The sequence below is a fragment of the Opisthocomus hoazin genome, chromosome 8 (assembly GCF_030867145.1).
Source record: "Opisthocomus hoazin isolate bOpiHoa1 chromosome 8, bOpiHoa1.hap1, whole genome shotgun sequence".
Classification (NCBI taxonomy): Eukaryota; Metazoa; Chordata; class Aves; order Opisthocomiformes; family Opisthocomidae; genus Opisthocomus; species Opisthocomus hoazin.
This window is the reverse complement of record NC_134421.1, coordinates 63,194,777-63,215,905: the sequence shown is the minus strand read 5'-3', so window position 1 is coordinate 63,215,905 and position 21,129 is coordinate 63,194,777. Positions and strand designations below refer to the sequence as shown.

General features: G+C 36.1%; 1 protein-coding gene across 5 annotated transcripts in view; it reads left to right on the top strand.

The window, feature by feature from the left end:
* CACNA2D1 (calcium voltage-gated channel auxiliary subunit alpha2delta 1) overlaps nucleotides 1-21,129 on the top strand; it is a 439,617-nt gene that overhangs the window by 345,279 nt on the left and 73,209 nt on the right. For all 5 annotated transcript variants that reach the window (XM_075427738.1, XM_075427739.1, XM_075427736.1 and 2 more), the window contains exons 11-12: nucleotides 3,501-3,659; nucleotides 8,720-8,824. In XM_075427738.1, the coding sequence (XP_075283853.1) occupies nucleotides 3,501-3,659; nucleotides 8,720-8,824 (264 nt within the window). The remainder of the gene's footprint in view (nucleotides 1-3,500; nucleotides 3,660-8,719; nucleotides 8,825-21,129) is intronic.

Sequence of the window (21,129 nt, the reverse complement as noted above, 5' to 3'; positions counted from 1 at the left end):
AACTGTGTTTTCACTCTACTTTTTCAGATGAAATTGGCTTTTGCAGAACAGAGCTACCTACCAGATAGTGCTGGTGTTTACTTGCTCAGTACAAGTTCTGTACTCTCATCCCATCTCACAGTTAGAGTTTTCAGACCTTTTCTTTTTAAAATTAATTTACATCACTTATTTTCCTATCATGTCTATAAAATTAGGTCAAGGCAAGCTGAAATAATTCCACAGCACAATACTGTTTTCATTCCCACGTGCTTAATGTACCTAATAATCATAGGGTGATTAATTGGTTACTTCTGTAAGAAACTGCTCTAAGAAATATCATCGAGTGTGTCAGTGCTTTGCATCAAAGTGAATCGATTACAGTTGTGTAATCATTTCATGGTTTTGCTTAAGCAGCAAAACATGCTGCTTAAGTACAGTGAATAAAAAATCACCACATGATATTGAGGGGAAATGGAAAAATGAATGACCACAATTTGTTTGAGGCTGGGGAAAGAACTTTTATAAAAGATAATGGCTTTAAAATCACACAATGGAAATGTTAGGGTCCAACTGGGAGTCTTACATTTTAATCACAGCAGAGGATTGGTCCTACCAAAATTATTATTGTCTTGGAAATATGGCATACATTAAAGGATTATTCAAGCTGAAAATTTGGTTACATGTAATGAAATTCCATGTGTTCATTTATTTTAAGGGTGAAGTTTGCATTGTGACACCAGGAAAACTAGAAAATATTTTTCATCTTCATTATCTCATCCTGTTTTAATATTTTCATTACTGTAAATAATTTAAATACGTGATAATATTTTTACAGTTGTGGAACTTCAGAAATTAAAGCCCTGATAAATAGAATATTTCAAAAATAAATAAGCAACTTTATATTATTATATACAAATGACTGTTTTGTAAACTGCTTGGTCAAATACAGCATTACATTTTTCAAAATTTAAGTACTTGTTCGTGCTTTTGCATGTTTTTGGAAACAGTTTTCGCCCTGTGACACATTGGGAACTGCATATGACAGAAAAGGGGACAGAAAACTTTGCATGAAGTCATTTGAGAATAACTTGCTCCCACAGATTTTAATCTCCTGGGGAGCAGAGCTATAAAATTGTGACAGAATAATAACTATCCTTAATAATTAGAAAGATATGTCAAGATCGTATGTGGGTATTATCATAGTGTATATCCCTGCCTAGCAAGAAGCAGTACAATTTTTTAACAAATGCAGTCCTCAGGAACAGCAGCTGTACCATAAAAGAGTGTTGGTGTCTCACCAAAACACAATATTTAAGTCACGAGGAATGAGAAAATTAAGCTCCCTGGAAAAACCAATACAAAATGAAGATGGCAAGGTATTAGGTTAGTTGTGAAGTACTTCATGCTCAAAATCAAAGTAGTGGGTTTTCTTCGTAAAGGAGTGGCTTGTGGTACAATGATAATTAGAAGATGAGGCAGGCAAATTTATGTAGTTCACGGGGCACTTCGGCACGTCCTCTCTGCAAGAAATTACAGGTTGAGCCATAAGTAAGAATCCAGCGTATCAGTCAGTGTAATAACCATTGCCTGGATTTGTTCACTTACAGCCTAAACCCCCACAGTCGCAACTGTGCAGCAATTTTCAAGAAGGGTTTGGAAAAAATTAGGCCAAACATTCTGCTGAGGATCATGCCTTTCTCTGTCAGTCATCTCTGCCATAAGCTGTATGATATTTGTTGTCCTGCCTTTGCTCCTACTAATTCGATACCTGAAGGCTCATTGACTGAAGTGGATGTTCGATAATAAGTACTGGTAGTTCATATTTTGGTCGCTCCTAAGAGCACATAGCATGCATCTGCACATACCTGATTCCAGGATGTGGAAAAGGCCATGTACCTCTTAGGCATCCTATTAACTTGAACTTAGTTGTTATGCATTGTTAAAAATGGTTTGCTAATATCAATTCCTTCATCCTTTTAAATTCTGTTTGTTGTAAGCGTCCTACAATTACAGTGCAAGTTGATGTTTGCTGCTGATAGCAGTTAGCTTGCAGTACTTTGTGCCTGGTACTTAGTGATTAATTTTAGACATATAAGTAATCTGAGCAGTCGCTGATATCTGTGACTTTATTTACCTATCTTCTGTACAGTACTACTGACCTAATTAGCAGTATTGAGACTTAAGCCTGACTTTTAAGTTATTTTAAGGCTTTGCACCAGGTTGACAGCATAAAATTACATTTACATTTACTTTCACTGAAGATCCTTAATCAGGAAGAGGCATAATAATATTTTTTCAGCTGAAATGTAAATTAGGAGGTCTGGATTTTAGTGCCTTTACTGAGATAGAGTTTTACAGAGCTTTTTGGACATCTTCTTTTCCAGTGGAAAAAAAAGCTTACACAAGAAATCTGGATAGATAAAACAGTTTAAAAAATGGCCAAGACAATCATTTTAGTAGCATTAGTCAAGAGTATCTTGAATAAAAACCACTGTGTTGTCACTAAAAGAGGTTTTTCATTCAAATAGTTAAACACAGATTATGTGCAGTAATACGCACTCTCATTCAAGACTACAGTTAGAATCGTACATGCTGCAGCATTTTTTAAGAGAAGCCTCATCTATGACTTCAGATAGATAAATACAGAGGTACCTAAAAAGTAGTCGTATTTCTGCATCCCTCTCTCTCCTCTGGGAGATAGATAGATAGATAGATAGATAGATAGATAGATAGATAGATAGATAGATAGATGTACTTGCACATATATGTGTGTATATTAGAGACAAATTTTAAGGAGATCACAAACTGATTTCTACCTGTGCAGACAACATTTTGCACATAAAAATTTTTCTATGTATATTTTTAAACAACGTCAGAATCTTGTACAAATGAATTTTTCAGGGAGTAGTCTTTACAGATACGTGGGTAAGAAAGCACAAATATATGTGTTCTCAACACACAAATTTGTATTATTATTAACAATATCCTCCTATTTACAGCTATATTGCCATGTTCTTCCTTTGTCCCAAGACTGTATTTGGTTTTCTATAAGGTGTGTATATACTAATTAGTTATAACCTACAATCTTCACTGTAAAACATCAGACTAATATGTGCAATATGGAAGTCACCTGATAATTCAGCCAATATTTTGCAGTGATTGAAAAAAGTAAAATAAATATTTCACCGTGTTTTCTATTTCCCTAACTCTACATTTCTCAGTTCAATTTCATTATATGAGCCTGAAATAAAATTTGTGGGAATTTTTCCACTGTAGTAGAGATTTTGGGTTGCAAAAAAGTGTGAGGCACACTCTAGAGAGAATGTCCTCGTCTTTTTATGATATTTATTGCCCAATTTTTGAAATCTCCAGACACTGCTGGACATTCTCAGTGTAGTGGAAATGAAAATCCAGGTGTGATACGCTTTATCCTATGGGTCAAGAAAACATTAGCCTTTACTATACAGTACCTAGAGAAGAGAATTAACTGTCTTTAATACTATTTCTATTCCTTTTTGCAGTTTAACAATAATGCCCAGAACGTCAGTTGCTTTAATCATCTTGTCCAAGCTAACGTGAGGAACAAGAAGAAGCTGAAAGAAGCTGTCTATAAAATCTCTGCTAAAGGAATCACAGATTACAAGAAAGGCTTTAGCTATGCTTTTGAACAGCTGCTAAATGTAAGTATGACGGTCACCTCTCCCTGCTGGAAAGTAAAGGAGAACTTGAATGCTCAGATGGCCACTGCACTTTCCTTCGCTGTGTGACGAAGTGGTAGAAGTGCTAACCTTCATTTAGCAAGTAAATTTATCCCAACAATCTGTTTTTTCTTTGCAGATCCCGCAGCAGGTTGCTGAGATTTGGGAATACATTTGGTTTTCAATGTGCTCTACTTTTTTTTTGCTTCATTGCTTCAGCTAGTTTTTCATTTAACATGTGATTCTCACATAGCACGCAGGCACATAGCTGTGGTAGTGGTAGGTTTGCAGGTAATTTTAAAATGGAAGTCTCTGTGTTACCGCATTATTATTTCAATTTTACCACAGCATCTGCTAGCAATGTTTAGTTAACCTACAATTTCATGTTTATTATGAGTCATAAATAGCTGACCATGGCTTGAGCAGGACAGAGGGGAGCAAATGACTTAGTTAATAGAGGAACATTAGGCACCTGAGAGTATTCTAATTCCTTTCTCTTCCTTTTGTAAAAAAAGAATAATTTCCTCAAAAATTAAATTTATTGTTTCCATGTTTTAATTACATTGTACTTTCTAATTTTCACCACAAGCACTAGTTTTCAGAGTAGTAATGTTGCCCCATTTACCAGAAATGTTGGGATTTTTTAAGTAACTTTTAAATAATTTGTGTAGTTGTTTAAAAAAAAAAAAGTCTACTCTACACCTTCATAAAGACTGTGTGTTGGATCTACACTGTAGTGTAAATAAAGCAGTTTACAGCAAGTAAGGATCTAGCTTAACAAATACGAAGTGTATTCTTTTTATTGCTATTTTTGTAATGTATCAGTGATGTCTCTCAGTGTACAAATCTTTAATTTTTTTCCCCTAATCTGCCAGATTCTGGACTTCAGGGCGCTTCCAGGCCATTGTATATGCAGCTTAGGGCTCGAGCTGGTTGAAAAATTTCTAACCTTGTTCAATTTTGGTGGAGGAAAAGAAAATACAACGTTTTCAAGGGTATTTTCTCAGTAGATTGCTATTTAGATTAGCAGAGGGGTTTGGTGGGGAAATGACTGGATGCCCTCTGCTGATGGTTATATAAAACTGCAAAGAGGATTTTAAAGGTTATTGGACATTGACACAATGTCCTCCAGGCTGGAGGACATTTCCCCTTTTCCTGCATCTGCTGCCATCTCATGCAGAGGGAATCAGGAAGACACAAGAAATTTGGCCAAATGTGTTCCTCGTTAACATTTATATTTGTTTAACAGTATGTATTATGTTTGGTGCAGCATTAGGTATGTGCTTTGTGTACAGCAGTATTAAGAAGACCTGAACACAGGGAAAGTTTCAAACTGCACTTGTTTGTAGGCCTAAAAAAATTGCTTACAAAAATAACTGGAGATCGGTCTCATAGTGGGACCATCTCTCTCGTAACTGGAGACAGAGGTGTGATTAGCTTGACATAATCTCTGCAAGCCTGTAAATGATGACTGAATGTGGCGGATATGTATATCGAGGGAAATGAAGAGACTTCACTAGGTTACAGCAATACAGTCATCCTCTCCAGATATTGGCAAATCCATCTAACAGGAAGAGTAAAGGGCTGGTGATGGAGTCAGCACTAGACTCTGGTGACAAGGCCATATAAGAGGATGATAGAATACAGGCTTAAACAAATAATAAAAATATGCTTTTGGATACCCGTTTCCAGTAGTATATTTATGAATTCTAGCAGTCCAATTGCTGTAAGGTCCATGGAAATGGAATATTATTTAACAGCTCAAACTTTCATAATAATTTTGTGGGTAGTGTTGCTGGATGACAGTTATTTCAAACAATTTTCCTGAATATCAAAGTAATATTTCACTCATGCCATGAAACACTTAGTCTGATGCGTTGCTAGATGGAAATAGACACCTGTTATTTTCAACATACTAATTCAAGTGATTATCAATAATCTGGATTCCATCAATTTTATGCAGTATTTTTCCATTATTTATTGCTATATTAACTTGCTATTTCTTTGAAAATAATAATACTGCAGCTTAAGCAATTCAAGAGCTTTATTTCCTCCCATGCCGTAAATAAATAAGATTTGTCAAAAAATTTTCTTGAAATCATCTCTTCTTTATTTGGGTAGTTGATTTTTGGTTTGATTTGCCTTTTCCTTCCTCAGTGGCGTGAAACTCATAATGAAAAATACATTCCTAAAGTGTCATGTCATGAGGTATAATCCCGACTTGCCACTTAGTAAGTTCATTTTAGGGATGTGAAACTTGTATAAAGCAAAAGCAATTTTAGGCACAGTATAAAATCGATCAGTTTTGCTTCCTTCTTTGAAGCAAACAAACAAAAAAAGGCCTTTATCAAGTGCAAGAAAGAGCTAAAAATGAATACATAGACTCAGTTCCAACTCGTATTCTTCTGTAGTTTAAGCTAAGCAGCCAGTTTTTGTCCTGGGGAAGCTGCTGTATAGATAACACGTTCCTCTTCAGCTGTGGTCTGCAATGGGAAAGCAGAGCCATCCATTGGACTGCTGAGGCAAACTGTTCAGAAAAATTATTAAGTTACTGCATGAGATGTACAAAATCACTACTGTTCACTCCCTGAGCCAGTATCTCTCCATCTTTGTGAAAATGGGGGGAATAAAAGATGTGTTGTAAAGGCAGTTCTGCCTTCCTCTTGATCCTTTGCGAGACTCATGTGCTAAGTTCATTCATCAGGATGCGAAGTTTTTATGTGGGAAAATATAATTTTGATTTGACCTTATTAATGTTCAGATTTCCAATACTGGTTGGAGGCTGAAGTCTTGGAATTTTTTTCCATGACATGGCTGTAGTGTCTAAACAATGTAATGTAAGTAAGTGTCCTTCTGTAAGTACTAAAGAGAAAACACTGTATTTTTCCGATACTGTATAAACATATGCTAACTAAGCCACTAGGAAAATCCTGATGTAGTCAGTTAAAACAAAGACTAGCTCAAGTTCACATTGCTCATAATAGTGCTCATTTTAAAATCAATAGGAATGTTTTATAATATGAGCAGTCTTTGGTCCCCTTCTCTGTCATCTCTTTGGTTTCCCTCTGATTTTATTTTGGCCTGTATATTAAATCATTCTAAATGTAGGTGAGTTTCTTTATTTATGAAGTATCCGGGTCTACTGTTATTACATTTTTAATATCGAAAAGATTGCAGCCCAGAGCAGTATCTTGTAGGTTATATTTCACAAGTAAAAAATGGTCATAAATTATTTAATTCCAAATGAAACACAGTGAGCTGATGAGACTGGAGAAAATGTATCGATTTCAAGTTTTTTTTATTTGTTGTTACATGTAAGAAGATATTTGGGTTTCTTTTTTTCAAATGATTAACTAAGTAGTTACTCATTGAATATTGAACTACCAATACGAATAATCTCTGAGGAATAATTATTCATCTGTTAATATAGTAATTGCAAATGAAGTTTTTATATTTTAGTTTTCTGGGAACATTGTAGAACTGTGGAGCTGCAATACTGAGGATTCTTGGCTGATGTTTGAGGGCTGGCTTTGGTGTTTCATTCTCTTTATTACAGAAGAACAAGGAATCAAATCAGAGAGTAGGATGAAAAATAATGAAAGGGAGCGAGGTTGTCTCGCCTGAGCAGCCAAGTGAAAGTTGCTATCTAGTCACAAAGGCGAAAGCAAGGGAAAACGAGGTGCTTTGTAAGGATGACCCTCCTGCTGCTTTTCCTGACTGTATAGTAAATTCACACAGTAAAATTCAGGCTTGTGGAAGGGGAAGTTGAATTTATTTTACTGAATCTCTAAGGGTTTTTGCTCTGTCGCATCCAGCTACTCAGCAGTACCGAGATGTGTCTGACTAGGACCGTTTGCATGCAACACAGAGCGCAAGGAGCGCTGGCTGTGAAATTCATGAGCGATTTGCTTAGACCCGATTCTTAACTTTCAGAGAAGAAGAAAAGAAAATGAATACCAAAGGAGGAGCCTTTGGCTCTGTTCACAAGCAGCCAGAATTCGTATTCATCTCTCTTTTTCTGGCTGTGGAGCAATGTTTTTATTCCTTTGCACAACACACTGCTTTTTCCTCAGTGGCCTTATTAGTTATTTGGACTGCTGAATGAAGAGGCAGAGGGGCTTCTTCTCGATTCTCTCTATTCCAGTATCCCAGGCTTGCTCTACAGAAATAATGGAACTTGCTCAGTTCTTCGTCTCTGAGTTGCAATCTAATAGAAAAGCAGGTGATGGAGAGATCTTAATACTCTAGGAAGCCATATCTTGGCTGCAATATATTATGTAAGCCTGATCCTAAAATACGTTTCTAAAGGTTAGCTATTCATTTCAGTGTATTAAAAAATAAAAAATAAAAAAAAAACCCAACAGGAAAGACTTAAAGAAGTGAAAGATGGAGCTTATTCTAAGGAATTGTGACAAAAATAGCAAATGCAAAAATATTTCTAAGTTTATAAGGTAGAGTTTTTTAGATGTACCTGTGTGATGCTTAAATTATCAGAGTTTTCATTTAAGTGGTTGGTGAGCGTGATAGTTTCTGTAAGAGTCCAGCAGAAAAAAAATGAATATTCAGTAACTCATTGGAGGTTCATTGTTCTTAAATTTCCACAAGGACAGTAAGGATAAGAAAAAAAGTAAGAAATAGAAAAGAGAAGAGTAAAAATGTTCAGAGGCCCTCACTGTACAAGTGTCATGTAGAACATCTGTAGAGGAACTCTGTGGGGTTGGTGTGACGGGTAGGAGTTAAGAGCTTTCCTTGTGTTGGCGGAGGTGAGAGGAACCACCAAATCCCCATTACTCTGTGTTGGGCCAGATCTGAAATGAGTCATACTGAGCTCTCATGGAACAGAAAAATGATTTTGTTTTGGTTCTATTTCATTTTATTTTATTTTTCACTCAGAAAGGGGTGTTGAATTAAATCCCAAAAGACTTGGAAAATTTTGTTGTTACCATGTTAAAATAGTAATCATGTTGGTATGAAAGCCATTAAATATAACAGTTGTTATTCCTTATTTTATTAAAAAAAGCTTCTGTTTGTATCTCCTACAGCACAGTGTCTCTAGAGCTAACTGCAATAAGATTATTATGTTGTTTACGGATGGTGGTGAAGAAAGAGCACAGGAAATTTTCCATAAATATAATGAAGACAAAAAAGTAAGTGATATATGAAAGATTTTACTACATAAAATAGAATAGCATAAAGAGGAAAGTTTAAAAGTGAAAGTGAAAGCATTTTGGTTTGTATGTAAAGTACTTTTTAAAAATGTATTAGTATTGAACCTTAGGGCACTTAAAGATTCTCAATCTGTAACATTTCTTTGAAAAGACCATAAAATATATTTAATATTTTACACCTTGTGACTCATTGGTCAAGCAGTACAGAAGTATGCCGTAAGCCGTAAGAATTAAACCTTTTATTGACATTTTTCTTGTATTACTGTAATCCTTGCATTATCAAGCAGAAACACAGATAGCTATATGATATGAGATGCATGTATATCTCCTCACTACGAAAATTTTCTGTGTGTTTTTCTTCATCAGGCAAAAGCAAAAACAGATCTCAGGGTTAGAATCTGAATCTGAATAGATTTGGGCTGGAACAAGCCCATGTTTTTCCCAGTGAGGCTAATTATACATTTGAATGTCTTAGCTAGGGGTGGGATGGCTTTCTATTGATGAAATTTGATCTGTGGTTCAACCAGAATTATGGGGTTGGCACGAGAATCACTGGATGTTCTCGTCTCACTGGATGATGGAGCCATGTTCGTCAGATTGGACTGGATTATTACTTGTACTGTTTTTTTAATTTTTATGTTTTATCAAACTTCTGGTCTGGCTTTTGCATACTTACAGACGTACAAATGCATGAGCATGTGTGTGTGAAATGAAACAGGTTTGTAAATTGTGTCCTACTACATTTCAGTGCACATCATTATATTTATAAGATTAATTACTTTCTAAATAAAAATTAAATATGATCTGGAATCACACTACAACTAAGAATTTACCTTTCTAGTGCTTGGGGATGTGCCTATACCTGTTTGGTGTTTTGGTTTTGTGTTTTGGTTTGTTTTAGTTTTGTGGGTTTTTTTAAAAAAAGCAGCAAGGAGTTAGATGACAATTCACAAGACACTTTAACAGTTGTTGTGGATGCTTATGTATAAAGCAGTGGAAGTATTTAATTGGAAATCCTAGTGTATTTGAATTAATCCCTTCAGAAGGAGAACTAGAAATGCAAGACACAATTTCCATCTTGACCAGTGATTCACTCAGTGACCTTGAATAATAATTTTGTGCCTGCTTTATAATAGTGTTTCACATAGAATGATATGGTGGGGTTTAGTTAATCTTAGTGTCTGAGCTGAAAATACTTTTTAAACTGACAATTAGAAGGAAGAACTGAATCATAGCAACTCGTCGTGTGGCACATATGGCTGTATTCTGAAAATACATGCAGAGATGCCTCTTCAAATTTGGATTGCTGGCTTTTATTGAGTTGCAACAAAAGCCATCAACTAAAGGAAATACGTGCATAAGGGGGAAGATGTATGATTGGTTTCTTATTATTTTCTATTTAATTTGCCATGTTAGGAGGAAAGTACAGTAAAATATCCAGTCCAAATAATAAAACAGATTTGTAGTGCTGAGATTTGTGGTCTTACTCACATCATGCCTGATAATCGATTATTCTGTGAAGTATAATAAATGAAATGTACTATTTACTAATTTAAAATGGTTATTTTACTACATCCTTTAATAATGTAAATTTGTACTTCCAAAGGTTTTATGTATACTGTTATATATAATACAATACACTCTCACTTTCCTGTTCCCTCTGGTGAATGAGGGTTTGGGGGTTTTATTGTATATGACAAATGTAGAATGGTGATAATGGTCACTGTACGGATTTCTGATCATTTAAGTGTATTTTCTTATATAATTAAATGCAGTGCAGATGCGATGCAATGAAAGGCAAAGTTCTGTCTATCTACAAGTTCAAATCTTAGTAAGCACTTACTTTTGTTACTTGTCTAACAAAGTACTGGGTTGCTAGATGCCATCCCTTACTGGTTTTCTCTAAGGTGAGGTTGGAAATATGAGAAATACTAAAAATGTCTTTGCAGGTATAATTTGAAGAACCACTTGTTTTTTCCTTTTAATTTTCAATCAATAACAGTCCTTGTGGTGTTGAAGGGAAACTGGTGGTTGAAAAACTTCTAATGAGATTGAACCAGTAAATTCATTTTTAGGAAGAATAATGAAACCCCTCTGAAAATCTTTCATAAGATTGTAATATTTTTAAAAGTAAGACCAATATAATATAGGCTTGGGGTCATGCTTTTCTTAGTGAGACTACACTTGATTCCAGAATGATGACATGTGAGCACTCTTTTTCCCTCTCTGTGTAGCTTAATGTTAATCTTAATCCAGTAGAGCATGATAACATAACTGACAGACACATTCTAACTTGGAAAATACACATAGACTTGATGTTCTTAGAGGTCTTTTCCAGCCTTAACGATTCTATGATTCTATACTTTTAATTAAGTAACGTCATAGTCACAAACATAGTGTTACCTTCTTAGACTGCTGCTTTCATATATTAAATTATCAGATATTTAAAGATATGTGGATCTAGATTCTGTTGTCTTTACTGCAGTTAATGTATAATTTAGTTCATGAATAGCCTATTGAATATAAGACCAATTTTATAATTATCATTTGCAGAGAGACTATTCAATGTGAGGTTTTACCATAGTAGCACTTCAGAATATAAATATGTATCAGCTGATGTTTTTTCTTGTCTACTCTGCATTTGTTTGAACATTTTTCTTTGTGTTTTGCATACAGTATATAGAAGGTCAATCTTTATTATCTTATATCACTGCCAGTCACTTCCCATCTTAGGTACAGTGTGTTGTAAACTTTTTTTTCTCATTCAAACAAAAGACCATTCATTCAAATCCTTGTTTTCATCTTCGTGATGTAAAATTGCTTCAACTCGAGAAGTATTTTCTACTTCGTGTCAGTTACTTTGTAATTCCTTGATATGAAAGAAGATTCAGTAAGTTTTGGCCCATCAGATGACATGACTTAATACGCTTGTTTGCAGTGCCTTTAGTGCCACCTCCAAGTTAAGAAGTGAAAAAATATAATAAACAATGGGAAACTACTAAAAAAAACAGCCTAGCATCTAAGGGCTGGAAAATTGTGCTGTTAAATTAGGGGACTTAATCTGTTTTGACACAGCATACAGATATGTTCAAAATAATTTTCTGTCTTTACAATCATTTCCAGTATCAATATGAGGGTTATTATAAAACTTGTATAACACAATTTTGAGGAGAAACATTCCTAGTTTTCATCTGTTTGAAGTGGAAAATCACAGTTGTGTTTCACTTTGCGTACCTTTTTCCTGTTATCAAGCCACATTTTGTTGTCACAGATTGCAACTACATGCTGTGCCTGATATTTGAAAACTGGCATGTTTACCTGTACGATGACATTTGGGGCACTCATATTAAATGTGTGAAATACCACACACGCTCTAAATTTCAGGAAGGGGGGTGGTAAATTTTAATTTTATTTCCACTCATACTACAGATGGCTTCACTGAAGATAACAATATAAATTTAATTGAAATGGAGGCCCAGTAGGTGTTCTCCATCCTGAGAATTTTGAATTCAGGTTAAAAATAGAGAACTAACTACAGCCCTTTGGGGCAGATTGTGCACCCTGAAATCTGTGTTTTGAAGGATTGCTCAACTCAGTTGCGTAGGAAAAGACCTTAAACATACCTCATGCGCTTTCAGCTGTTTGACGTTTCCTAGCATGATAGAGGTTTGTGGGGATCAGATGGATCGATCTGCTCCACACAGGTAGGATTGATCTGACCCCTCAGAAAGGAGGAGAACTGTAAGTTGGGTCTCACGTCTCATTCCCACAGAATTATCCATAATGATTAACACAACCCTATTTTGTGTAGATTTTTCTGACAGTATCTATGAGAGGAAATATTCGGAGAAGTTTTCCAACAACCCAGTTCCATTAAAAATGTCTGTATGTGGTAGACACAGAACTTCTATTGGTAGAGGTCCTGTTGGAGGAGGCTCCAGCTTGTTGTAACTCCACTGGGAAGCCTATACTGGCAGTGACTTCTTCCAAATGGGACACATTCATCACGTCAAGAGAATGATAAAATGTCTTATCTATAAGAAAGTGCTAGCAAAACTTTCTTCTAGAACAAAAATACCTCCTAATGTCATTACCAAAGGAGGAAACCATTTTCTTCATTGGTATGAATCCATTATTGCACAACTACAAGTGAGTAAAACTAAAAAGAAAACTTTGTTAATCTAGGCAACGGTGTATGAATCATTCTAGACAAGGCTGAAAGTGATAGTCCTGACTACAAGTGACCATTGAAAAAGCCCATGATGTTTCCACTTGGGGTAGCCATGGGAGTCTCAGTGTCAGGCGGAATGAGTGTAACTTTCTAGGGTTACTTATGGAGCTGAAAATAGAAACAGCATCTTTCTCAACACTAATATCAGCTTCAAATACAGCTTACCAGCTGTCAAAGTGTACTCCAACAGTTCTTGAATTTCTGAGTGTGTGACAGATTTGTGACACAGGATATAACATAAACTAATTAAATCAACAGTTGAACTGAGAAAAACTCTGGTTTCTATCTGAATGGCATGTGGCATAGTTTGATAGATAAAATTTATGCCATTTTCTTAAGCTTTCTGGATTTTAGATTGTTTTCTGGTCTTCTCGACATCAGCATTCTGTGTTCTTTAGACAACCAGACGCTAAGCTATTTCTTATTCCTCCTGATAGTCCCTCTGTGCTCTGAATTTTCTTGGAGTGGGGGTACGGGGAATCCCATGTGGAAGAAATCTCCAGCTAGCTGGTTAAACTGACTCCCCGGCTCCTTCCCTAATCACTTCTGTCTTAAGAGTGTGTCATCTTCCAGCTGTTGATTTTAGATTATTGTATGTACTGTGACATGTACAAATGGTAAAGCTAAAATATTCAGGGTGAATCTTGGGTCAGTACTTACAGGTTCCACAATCCTTTCCTTTTTTCTTTCAAAGTAAGAAAAGAGTTATTAGCATGCTCACTGAAGAAATGTCTTGTTCTTGAGGCGAATTATCTATTTTTTACCTCTTTCTTAGCTCCACTTATTAATGAAGGGTTTGCAACATATCCACTGTTCAGGCTTCTGGGTTCCTAACATAGATTAATGCCACTATACTAATGAATTTAAGTATTCTGTATCAGCAGTCTTCAATAATAGCCAAGTTGCTCAATGCTAAGCTATTTAAGGTCCTAAATGTGTAAATCCATGCAATAACATGGGGGTTTTTTTCATTTTTTTTCACAGTTTGATGTTAGGCACATGTTTTTCCCTCTAAACCTGAATTTTGAACTAGTTACCTGATGGTGTGTGAAGCCCTTTTCCCCCACTAGGAATCCGAGTACAGTGATTTTTAGGATACTCTTTTTCAAGAATGTCTACATGTTGTCCTTTCAGCAATCATCTCCTAAGCTGACATACTGCTGCCATGCGTCCATGCCCTGACGATGCTGCTGGATTACAGCAGTCTGCCACAGTCTTTCCCACACTGTCTTTCGCTGACCCCTTTAGCTTTAGGCTATATAACATCACCTCCAAGGTTTTTCTTTAAGGCCTCAATAAGGAAGTCATATCCATTATATTTCTTCTCCCTTTTTCACCTACTTTTCCATTAAACCATCACATCCCCTGTGCTGTTCTACCTATGTACACTCATTTGTTGGGCAAGACTGCTGCAGGCTTAGGAGGTGCAGCAGAAAGTGCAGCAGGGCAGAGGAGGGTTTATTTTAGGAGGATCTGCATGCAGAACAGCCTTTTCATGCACGTGTCCACACACACGTAGATGTGTTGGTAGCAAGTTTCTCTTTAGGCTGCTGTTCCATTATGAGCATGAATCTGTCTGGGTTACCACGTGGCGTTTTTATCTACCGTGCAAGATAAGAATCCAAGTGGTGGTATTGAGAACTGCAGAAGGCTAACAAAAGTTTTAATATAGCTTTGTTGAAAAGTGACCTTATTGTTCATATTAGAATCATGTGTATCTGTTGCATAAAACTCAAGCAGCAGCTTGGTTCCTTCAAATTTGGCATGGAGGGGGCTATTTGATACTTCTATTTTTGTTGATCTTCAATTTCAAACCGCTATATTAACAGTGATTTATTCAGGGTATCACATAGAGATTGAAGTTGCAGATGGCATAAAATGATTAATCAAGGCAACAAGGATAGGATATCACTTAATATAGAAAGCACATTATGTTTGTTTTGGGATGAAAGCAAGAGAGTCAGACTGGTTTTTACTTACTTATACAAACAAAATGCTGCATATGGCATAACTGGTTGAGGTTAGACATCAGAGGTTCGTCCTGTCTGTCTCCCCGTGTATTAACTGTGCGTTCATTCTCATGAATTTGGGATTGCAGTGAAATGCCGTGTGAGCTGATTGTTTGCTTCTGTAAGTCAAGAATTGGAGGGCTGAGACTTCCTGCAATGAGCAATTTAATACCTAGGCCATGCCCGATGATGTTTATGTAACCTCTTCTTTAAAGTATCCAGTTCCACAGCTTCCTTAGGTGTTTACATTTTTCTGTTTCATCACCTACCTGTTTAGAAAGGTTTCCCTCAGTTTCCTTAAGACAAAATAAGCTCAGAGGGTTTTTTCTTTTCATTTTACATTCATTACAGGCAACAAATAATTCTTATCATAATTTCCTCTTACATTTTAGGAAACCACTTTTATGGTGTCACCTTCATCCAGCGTTGCTTTTGAAGTTTTGTCTTTTCAACTAAACAAACTAATTTCTTTCAAATGCTCCTAAGTTGTGTCTCAAATTCTTTTAGTTCTGTGTTATTACCGCTATTGTATAATGGCATGCTATCGCTACCTTTCTTAAAACTCGCTTTTGAACAATTAGAGAACCTTAAGTGCTATCAAGAGAACAGAGTATTTTTGTGCCTTTTTTTTCATGCAGCACTTAAGTAAATGTTTCCTAGAATATAACTTGTCTTTTTGGAACTGCGTTGTATTATTGAACCATGTTTGTTTTTTGCTTTGCACTGATTCTTTTTTCCCTAACGGCTGCTTTTTTACAGTTACCTTCAATTTCAGTTTTTTTATTCTAAGTGTTTTTAATCTTACATTACATTAGGCAGTTTCTTCTTTATGTTTAATGTACTCCTCCTCATGAATTGCTAGTTTTCTTGTAAACTTATATTCTGTAGGTTATCTTCCCACAATACTGAGCTATCTAGCCCACTGACTTTGTTGAAGTCTGTCTCTTTAGCGCTGTTTTACCTCTGTCTTACCTTCCTTTCCTTGAAATAAAAATCACGTCTTGATCTTTCACTCAAAAGATCTTTCTTCTAGATTTTCAGTTAATTCTGCCTTAAAATTCATAAATAAATCTAACTGTTCTTGACATCTTCTTGGATAAAGAATTCTCCTAACCCATTACAAGATATTCAGGAATTGTGTCTTACATCATATTGTTTTCTCTGCATAAGCCTATAGAATTGAAGTCATAAACAATTTTTGTACGCTTACTATGTTTATTGAAGGAAGTGCCATAAGTAATTAAGAACTGACTGTAACGAGTGCAGCTGTAGACAAAGAAGATGCAAGTTGTTCTGCTATAAGAGCCATGTAAGAGAGAATCACAAATCCCATTTATTTAAAAACAGGAGTGGAGAAAATTTCAAAGTTAAGAATTGGTTTCTGCAGGTAAAGAAGAAAAACTGGACACAAGAAAAAAATTATTGTGATTATGAAGATTAAGAGATGCTTTTCTATAAAATTGCCTGTTACATAGTCACAGTACTGACATTTGTGTGTTCACTGAATTTAGAGTTTTCCAAAAGTTAACTTTACAACATTGGTATAAAAGTGCAACTTTCTGGGAAGAAACTGCAGAGTTTATCCACTTCATAGAAGAAGTAATGTGACTAAGCTAGCACAACTGAATATATTTTTAAAATGAATGAACTATTACTAAGTGACTCTGAAACTTGGTAGAAATCTTAGTTTCTAAGTGCTGCTTGGGCCAGCTGGTAGATGGGTGTTGAGCATGAGCTGAGCATTAGACCATTAGCAGATGGAATTGTTTCAGATGGGATGGGATGTCTTTGAATAAAAGGATTCACTGTCGCACTGGTGGAAAAGCAGACAGAAATATGTAGGAGACTTTATATTGGAGCTCAAAGGGAGAAGTTACAGAATGGGAATCTGTGGTAGGCAAGAGAATAAGGGAACAGCTGAAAGAAACAGATGGTAGCACAAGACGTGTGTGCAGCAGTATAAACAGATGATAGGTTAAGAAGGAAATGAAAATTTCAAGAAACAAAGCTAAGGTCCATTCAGATAACAAGAAATATGTGTTTGTGTATTCAGGAGGCATAAAAAAGGAAAGGGATAGCAAAGTGAAAAAACATAAGTGCAGGTGTACTGTAAACTTCACTTAACAAGCAGAAACCCTGTGCAACTTATATGTAAAGTATTAGAGATTGCTGCAGACATTGTAAGGAAGGGTTATGTTTTAAGAGAGAACGTCAGTACCTGAGATGGGGGAGCACTGTTTCAGAAATCTTATCAAGAGTAAGAATTACTACGTATAATTAAGAAGGCCATCTCTTATAGGCTTTTGCAAAAAATATTTCAGTTTTGACACAAAGCAAGATCCTCTTTTAAGGAATGTGAAGTCTGGTGAGAAACAAACAGAAAATACCCCAGTCTCTACTTAGAAAGTGACCTCAATTCAAAATCCTGATTAGGGCTAAAAGCTGCTCTGTCATGTCTCCAGGAACTCACGGTCACATTCCTTAATATTTTGCACTATACAGGATAGAATTTCCTATACAGAATTTAATGTGCTATACAGAGTAGAATGTCTTTTAACAGAAGAATGAGAAACTGACTTTGCAATCTTGTACTGGTGTGGTTACGGAAAATAACACTCAAGTATAAGCTTTTAATTATTTTCTCTTGAGGTTTTCACAAACATTTTTATGGGTCTTATTCCTAAAAATAGAGAAAAAAACCCCTAATTTTAAAAAAATCTATTTTGGTTTTTTTTTTTCGGAACAGAGTCAGGCCCATATGCAGTCTTTGAATTCTTAGCCTATTACGTGTCTCCATTTCCTTGTTTCTATATTCGGTTTCTATTTGAAGTCATTAATTTTAGTCAAAGTCATATTCATGTTAGCCTTGTATCAAATTGAAAATTATGTATTTAGTGTTTGCTGAGGCTTAGGTGGGAAGTCTATGCTGCATAATGTCATCATTACTCATGTGCAAAAGAAGACATTTAATCCATACTGACCAAAGATCCTGGAGTGCAAGTTGCAAATGTATTTTTTTTAATAGTTCTGACTTTACTTAAATGGATCATTTTAAAAAGAAATGGTTTGGTTTGTTTACAAACAATTTTATGAAGCCACCTCTTTACAGGTGATGAATTGTATAATGCAGACTGTCCATATTGTATTCTCAGTCTTCCATGTAGACAGGAAAATCAATAACCTCAGTGCTTTCTGTTGGAATCTTAGTCTGTAGATAGTATTTCATTTGAAAACAAAAACAAAGACAAAACCAAAACCTTCTACGGCAGTGTTTTGTCTATAATAAATTTCTCTGTAAGAAGCATATTTATAAATTAGGCTAAAGACCTTTTTTCTTTTTTTTTTCAATAAAAACACAGACTTTGTGAGGGATGCTTAAAATTCACTTGTATCATAGACTGAAAAATGGCTAATACTTTGTTACCTAAAGTGTGATTTAACTACAATATATTGTCTCTGCTTTTCACTTTCAGCCATTGTGAATGCTAAATTTGAATCTAGATTTATTAAGAAAACTCTGTTAAAAACTGTTAAACACACCAGGACTACAGACAACCCCCAATGTTGTTTTACCTGCAGATTACATGTAGGATCAGTCCTATTTTTTTTTTTTTCCCTGAAAATTTAGTTTACTTGGCTGATTACAAAAGAAATGAAAATGCATATCACTCAGTATAGGAGTGATCTTTGTCATCATTAATTTTACTATTATTAAACCATCCGTAGGATAGATGCTATCTGTAAATCTGTAAATATGCCATGTTTCTCACAGACAGGGCTGAGATTTCAGTTGCAGTTTGGCAAGTACAATGTGTGAGCATGCACAGTGACTGCATTAATTGCGAACTGTGAAGGACAGTCTCTATTACACGATTGCGTATACGACTCGGTCTTTCAGCCATGCTAGGACATTTGCCAGCTGCTGACAGCAGGCATCGGCAGTGCCTGCTTGTGTTAGGAATGGAACGTCTCACCTGCAAGCAGAGACAAGGTCACGTTGCCCTGAGCACAGTCCTATATGGCAGTGCTGAGTTTCCAGTCTTATACAGTAGCTATTATTTTTTCTCCATCTTAAAAAAGGAAAGACGACCAAACTTGGAGCATTTTAACGTCTTAGTCTCCCTCTTCTAAGACCATCTGAAGATGCTGTTCTGTACCCAGGTCAATCTCCAAGAAAGAGAAGGTGAACATGGACAGGTGTCGCTTCCCCTCTTTAGATGGCATACCCTTTTTCAGGCTTGCTAAATTGGCTTCATTTGGAATTTTCATGTTGCTGAAGATCAGGCCATTGTAAAATTAGACATGAACTTTGTATAACTGATAATTCCAGCGAGGAAGATTTCCTGTAAATGGGTTCTGCTGGAAATGAGAATTTCCGATGGCCCTTCCCTTTTCCCCCATCCTTTTCTTTCTTCTAATGCAACTGTTTGGCATTTGTAACCATTAATTTCACTCTGCGTTTTCCATGCTGTACAAGAACCGGAGTAACTGGAGTAAAAAATGGAGAGAGTAACTATATAAAGGGGACAGTTAATATACTGTTTTCAAACAAAGACTATTTGCATGAAAGAAAGAAAGTCAGAGTACCTGATTACAAATGGTGTTTGAAATATTCAATGGAATATTTAATATTCCATTAAATCCTTAGCTGATATTTGTAATATTTCTTCCCCAGGGCTTATAAGGCCAACAAAAAAAAAAAAAAAAGAAAGAAAGAATGCTTGGTGTCAGAAAATGAACAGTAAATAACTCTCTAATTAATCTGGTCTCTTCCAGCTGTTCAGCCCCCTCCAAATATTGTTTTGACTATCAAAGAAACACCTTAAATGCTTTTAATCCAGAGTACACAGGGAATTACTTTGTCAGCTCCTTTGTCTCATTCCTGATATGGGGCACCAAATTTACAAAGAACTCTCAGAAAAAAAATTACTTTTTCTTCAGGGAGTGCAAAATGTTGAGTGTCAGGGAGAAGTAGCACAGGGAAAAGGAGGAATTTGATTGTTTTTCATTTCAACAAAGAAACTTTGTTGTTAATATAACCAAGGAAGGAAACAGTTCAACTGACTAAATAGAACCCGCGTGGTCAAAGTAAAATATTCAACAGCTGAGTTGTTAAAAAGATGGTAGTGTAATTTCTTCATCTGAAGACTGGGAGACAGGATGAATGGCTGGAAAATCACCGGATCCAGACTAAATGGTTTACATTTATTTCCGAGGTGATGTGGGGTGGTCCGGTGAGAGCAGTACTTTGGGTGGAAAGCGGAAGACATGTAGGCAGTGTGTCAGCATCCTTTGAGCCAGAGCTACAGCCACAAATCTACATCACAGAAGACTACTTGAGGGCTACTTGAGATTTTGGGATTTTCTAGATAAAATCCATCATCTCTGCCTTTCAGCAGGATGAGTTAAGCGTACAGCAACTGCATTACACTCTATTTGAGACATCATATTAATCTAAATCTTAAGGCACCATTTATATTAGTAAATGACATGGAGCCAAGACATGGCCTTGGACACTGTCCTTCAGTCCTTTATGGGGTCTAACTGTGAGTTAAACCCGGGAGGTTCTCAGCCTCTGCCAACTGGCACACTCCCAGACAAGGCGCTGCAACGGCTCCTGGGGCAGCAAGGAAAGGGGAAGACGGAGGGAGCAATGATTTAGCTTCTGTGCCTGTACGGAGGCTCTGCTGCCGCAGTTGCTCTCAAGAATGGAGAGTGGGGCAAAGCCCAATTTTTGGTATGGTAGGCAGAGCCAGACTGACTCTCAAACTTCAATTCAAGCACATCATTCTGAAGTCCTACTGGGGTTTTGGAAAGCACAGCTTTTCTCTTTCTTAGCACTGTTCTTGAGACTAATGTAAAAAGCTAACGAAACAGAGCTGATTTATACCTACACCTGGAAAACGCTGAGATTAAAAACTTCACCTCCTTAGTGGAGAGAGTGCGGTGCAGAGGAAATAGCCTCCTCATCGCCATGGAACGTTCATACATTAAGTTATTGTGGGCATACAGAACTGAATAATTCCGCTTGTAGTTCTGTGATA